This window comes from Lottia gigantea (genome assembly GCF_000327385.1).
Source record: "Lottia gigantea unplaced genomic scaffold LOTGIsca_44, whole genome shotgun sequence".
NCBI classification, from domain to species: domain Eukaryota; kingdom Metazoa; phylum Mollusca; class Gastropoda; family Lottiidae; genus Lottia; species Lottia gigantea.
This window is the reverse complement of record NW_008709540.1, coordinates 1,668,616-1,674,495: the sequence shown is the minus strand read 5'-3', so window position 1 is coordinate 1,674,495 and position 5,880 is coordinate 1,668,616. Positions and strand designations below refer to the sequence as shown.

At 31.4% G+C, this 5,880-nt stretch overlaps 1 protein-coding gene across 1 annotated transcript; it reads left to right on the top strand.

Annotated features, from left to right (window-relative positions):
- Positions 1-1,458: 1,458 nt before the first annotated feature.
- Positions 1,459-1,704, top strand: LOTGIDRAFT_79779 (hypothetical protein; the record flags this gene model as incomplete). Its single annotated transcript, XM_009060661.1, has 1 exon — positions 1,459-1,704. A coding segment is annotated over one exon (246 nt), but the record flags the coding sequence as incomplete, so codon positions are not given.
- Positions 1,705-5,880: the final 4,176 nt, after the last annotated feature.

Below are 5,880 nucleotides of genomic sequence, written 5' to 3'. Positions count from 1 at the left end.
TATTCCCGTTTCTGAGACTAAAGATTGATTTGTCAAAAATGGCACATCAGTCTCTCAGTGCGAAAATACCTTTATGCACCTTCATCTAACCATCGACATAGAATTAAGTACGTCAAGACCGAATAAATACTACAATAGGATTTAAAGGTTAATATTTTCTTCATCGTTTAATCCGTGTAGTTAATCTCGCCTCCAAATGGCTTAAGGGCATGGTTTTCATACTATTGCTTTATGTTTTACCCTTTAGATTTGTTAAAACAATGAAACAGAATTAAAATAAATAAAAATAGTTAATATTGATTATGAATGAATGAATGAACGCATGAATGTGATTTTGGCAACGGAAATGAGTGAGTGGGTGAGTGCATTGCATTAGTTGAGTTATTGAATTTGTTAATGAATGAGTCAATTAGTTGGTGAGTCCATGAGTCATGTCGAGAGTCAGCTACTGTGTTATTAATTCATCGAGTTGATCAGTGAGTCAGTGAATATTAATCCAGTGAGTAATCCGGTCAGTTCAATGAATTAGTCAGTAAGTCATTCAATGAATTAGTCAGTAAGTCATTCAATGAATTAGTCAGTAAGTCATTCAATGAATTAGACAGTAAGTCATTCAATGAATTAGTCAGTAAGTCATTCAATGAATTAATCAGTAAGTCATTCAATGAATTAGTCAGTAAGTCATTCAATGAATTAGTCAGTAAGTCATTCGATGAATTAGTCAGTAAGTCATTCAATGAATTAGTCAGTAAGTCATTCAATGAATTTGTCAGTAAGTCATTCAATGAATTAGTCAGTAAGTCATTCAATGAATTAGTCAGTAAGTCATTTTTGTGGATTGTCAGCGAGTAATTAATCAGTTAGTTATTCAAAGACTTATTCAATGAGCTATCTAGTTAGTCTTTCTTTGAGTTATTATTTAGTTATCCGGTCAGCGATGCAATGAGCTTTGCAGCGAGTTATTTAATGAGCTATGCAGTGAGTAATTTAATGAGCTATGCAGTGAGTAATTTATTGAGTTATTCAGTGAACTATATAATGAGCTATGTAATGGGCTATGTAGTGAGTTATTTAATGAGCTATGGAGTGAGTTATTCAATGAGCTATGCAGTGAGTAATTTATAGAGTTATTCAGTGAACTATGTAATGAGCTATGCAGTGAGTAATGTATTGAGTTATTTAGTGAGCTATGTAATGAGCTATGCAGTGATTTATTTATTGAATTATTTAGTGAACTATGTAATGAGCTATGTAATCAGCTATGCAGTGAGTAATTTATTGAGTTGTTTAGTGAGCTATGTAATGAGCTATGCAGTGAGTAATTTATTGAGTTATTTAGTGAACTATGTAATCAGCTATGCAGTGAGTAATTTATTGAGTTATTTAGTGAACTATGTAATGAGCTATGTAATCAGCTATGCAATGAGTAATTTATTGAGTTATTCAGTGAACTATGTAAGAAGCTATGTAATGAGCTATGCAGTGAGTAATATATTGAGTTATTTAGTGAGCTATGTAATGAGCTATGCAGTGAGTAATTTATTGAGTTATTTAGTGAGCTATGTAATGAGCTATGCAGTGAGTAATTTATTGAGTTATTCAGTGAACTATGTAAGAAGCTATGTAATGAGCTATGCAGTGAGTAATATATTGAGTTATTTAGTGAGCTATGTAATGAGCTATGCAGTGAGTAATTTATTGAGTTATTCAGTGAACTATGTAAGAAGCTATGTAATGAGCTATGCAGTGAGTAATATATTGAGTTATTTAGTGAGCTATGTAATGAGCTATGCAGTGAGTAATTTATTGAGTTATTTAGTGAGCTATGTAATGAGCTATACAACGACTTTTTCAATGATTTTCTCAATGGAACACAAAGGTTTTTCTTACCAGGAAGTCTAAAAATGGAAAAGAAAAAAAGGAGCTTAAAATATACAATCTTTTTAATAATTACTATGTTTTGATGAAAATATTCTGTCAGGTTTCCGCGCCTTCGTTTTATATTTATTGGTTTTTGTCTCAAGGATGTATTCCTCAAGTAGCATTGTCAATTAATGACAATCGTCATAATTCAGTACAATACATTTCCCGTCCCAGTGTCGTTTTCATTGTTTTCATACTCTTTCGCAAAGGCGATTAGGTGCCGTGAGTTCGATTCCTCAAGGTAAGGAGTACTCTGATGCTTTTAAATTTCTTGTAAAGATTTCGAACGCGATGAACGTTGATCCATAGATAGGCGAGTTTTTTCTTTATAGTAAATCTATCCTTACCATATCGACCACGATGCACTTTTCTGATTTTGTTGCTACATTTTACTAGGCATATTATTGATAATATTTATGAGTAAGAGATTTTATGTGAAATGTGAAAGGTGCCTTTTCAATTTTTTTTAATTTCTTATGAAAGAAAAACAACGATTTTCTAATATTGACACTACAAAAATTCCACCCAACTGAATAGTTTCGTTTCGTAATCTGCGAACTTCAAATAAACAATACTCATTATAGTGCATTTCCTCTTTTATTTCCAGTTAGGGTGGTTGTGGTGGGTTGGCGGTTGGGATTCAAAACACATCCGCTTGTATTAAATATTGTGAAATATCTTATAAGGACAGTTGAACCTTGTGAGAAAAAAAATAAATTTGCTTAAATCCATGGAATCAATCTAGGGTTCTGTTTTACAAAAACATTAAGATAAAATCCCGGTTTTAAGAAATAAAGTCATCTCATTTGTTTATAAAATTTAATGATTGGCCAATCAGATGACTGGAACACTAAAATAATCTTAAGCAAAATTGTCATGAAATTGGCCAAGTTGTACGACTATTTCGGATTATAACGCCACAATGTATTGAAGCGTATCTTATTGGATAGTTGACTTACTATCAATAAAGAAAAACATTTTCAATAGAGTTTAACATTGTCATCTTATCGCTTACTATTTATCATAATATTAAAGGTAATGTTTGGGTTGTAGAAATATTATTTTGAAAGGGAATGAATATTTGAGTATTTTATTTACGTAGGCTGATACGTTGCTGCGAGCTGCAGTGTGCAATGAAGGGTAATCTGCTAGGATATAAATCTTAAAAGTTGGCAAGCCTTTGATTTTCCAATAGAAATAATATATATTTTGCTTTACGTTTTATGAGAATTTCTTACGTTACGTTACGTTACGTTATAATAGGATATTCGCTAATAACTCAAACTTTTTGTAATGACCTTTCAGCGACTATTTTTATGAACTGGAATTGTATTCCTTATAGCCGAAGTCCAGTAAACTAATATGCTGTGTCAGCAGATTATCAATATATGTATATATATTACTATTATTATTATCAACGTTATTATGTTCATAATTATCATCACTATTATCGACGTTAACATGATCACTATTATCATCATTATTATCATCATCATTATCATTATCTAAACGTTATCATGTTGATTATCATCATTATTATCAACGTTATTATGTTCATTATTATCAACGTTTTTATGATCATTATTATGATCATTATTATCATCATTATTATCAACGTTATTATGTCATCATTATCAACGTTATTATGTTATTATTATGTTCATTATTATCAACGTTATTATTTTCATTATCATCATCAGTATTATTCCTCGAATTCTATATGTCGTTCAAATCTTATATCAGTATTATTGAACGTAACAGTATCTTAAAGCCGTTCTGCACCACCTCACGTTGTTTTTTTATTATAAATATTGTGTTTGTGATTGTCTGATCACTGTTTCTGACAAGTCTAACAAATATTTGATCGTCATCCAGAATATGTTCAGCAAAACTTAAATCAAAAGAATAACAAAGACTCATGTTCACCCTCTGGGATTGCTTTCTGCGCTGATATATAAATTGTTGTGTAACATAACTTTAATGTAATAACATGACATACCAAACGAAACTATGTGTGGTTCTTACATAGAAATAACACACGAACGTAGGTTACAGCCATTTTGAATCTCTACCTCGACTTAATATGTCGAATTTTTAAAAAGCTTTAATATTCCAACAAAGCCTTCAAATCATATTTAAAGCCATTTCTAAACCATTACATGTGATTTGAAGGCTTCGTTGAAATATTATAGCCTTTTTAGAAATTCGACTTATCCAGTCGAGGTAGAGATTCAAAATGGTTGTGAATGACGTTCGTGTGCGTTATTTACATGTAAGAATCACGCGTAGTTACGTATGATGACATACAAGGAAAGAGAAACCATGTGGGTTTTGGTAAAATGATATTAAAGACATAGTTTTCTGTTTGAGAGAATAATTTTCACACTTTACGATCATTGACAAGCTTTTCAAATATTTATACTTAAATTACTTACGTTAATATTTACTTAAATTACTTACGTTAATATTTACTTATATTTTTTAATTAAACAGATTTAAAAGAGTTTTTAACTTTAAAGGGAAAGATGTACTATTTTTTTTTTTACCAATCATACTTTAGTCTTAAAACCAATCAGTAAAGTGTTCACAGCTCACCGTCGAAATTTGAATCTTCAAATCTTGTGTGTCCAGAATTATCCGCGTTTGAATGTTAAAATGACGACTCGTCATTTTAAGATACTCTGTCATATATAGAAAAGACAATTATAGAAATAGAGAGTAAAATTACTAGTTTGAGGTATTTTAAAGGAATGATGCGATTAACGTACATTTCTAATACTTCTGAAGATAATTTACATATATTCAACATTCAAATTAATCCCCTAAAAATGGCGCATCTGTACCTTTAATATGTGTATCGGGCATACTTGCAAATAGATCTTGGTATCTCTGACCCGGAAACGTAACGTAAATTGGGATTGCCATGGTAGAAGTTACCATAGAATTTAAAATTAACATACAAAACACATCTCATCTTCCTCTTTCTTGGTAAAAAAGAGAATTTTTTTTGCTTTTGTATCTGTTATCGGATATATAGATCAAGGTGTTTTTATGGAATGAAACGAACCAGAAACGACGAGCATGAAATCGTTAAAATTCAAGTTTGGCATGGTAGAAGTTGAAAGTTGAAAATGTGGGGATTTTCTTTCGAATTTAACTTGTAAATTGTTTAAAAAAAAACTAATTTCGAAACTTCTGGTCTAGCCATGGAAACTTTTAAAAAATTCATCAAATTTTATTAATAGGCCTTTTTAGTAGAATATTCTGTTCATTCATTGTAGGATGCAGGCCCGTAGCCTGACCAGTATTCCTGGGGGTGCAAAAGTGCAATCGAGGGGGGCAATTTAGCAAAGCACCTTGACAGACGATTAAACGTCGGGAAACGGACTTTCGTGGAGTATTTTAGATTCGAGATTATTTTTGTTAAAACACACAAGTTATAATACGTTACATTTTTATTGCCGTTTTAGTTTAAACGTAGTCGGGTATGTTTTATGGCAAAACGTTGAACAAATACGTCCAAGTTAATTTTCTGGGTCTTTTTTTTATCAAATATTTATCCATTTTTCCTACTTTGGGTTGTTTGATTCATATGAATACAATTTAGGATGATATATGTCTATTGGTTAGTATTTATTATCAACCAATCAAATCTTTTGAATTTTGAGACGGGACAGATTACAATCCAGTATCAGACCAATAATTTTGTTACCAATGACGCTTTACTGTAGCCTTTTTATGATTTTCAACGAACTCAATTGTATCAAATTATCTATTCTAATGTAATTAAATTTAAAAATGCTATTAAAAGCTATGATGTCTGGTTTCATCCTCAGCTAAGTATAAACAGGTTGCAAGATTAGATTTAGGAGGGGGAGGGGGAAGGAGGCGGGGGCAAACGTGCAAGCGAGGGGGCAATTTAGCAAAGCACCTTGACAGACGATAAAAACGTCGGCA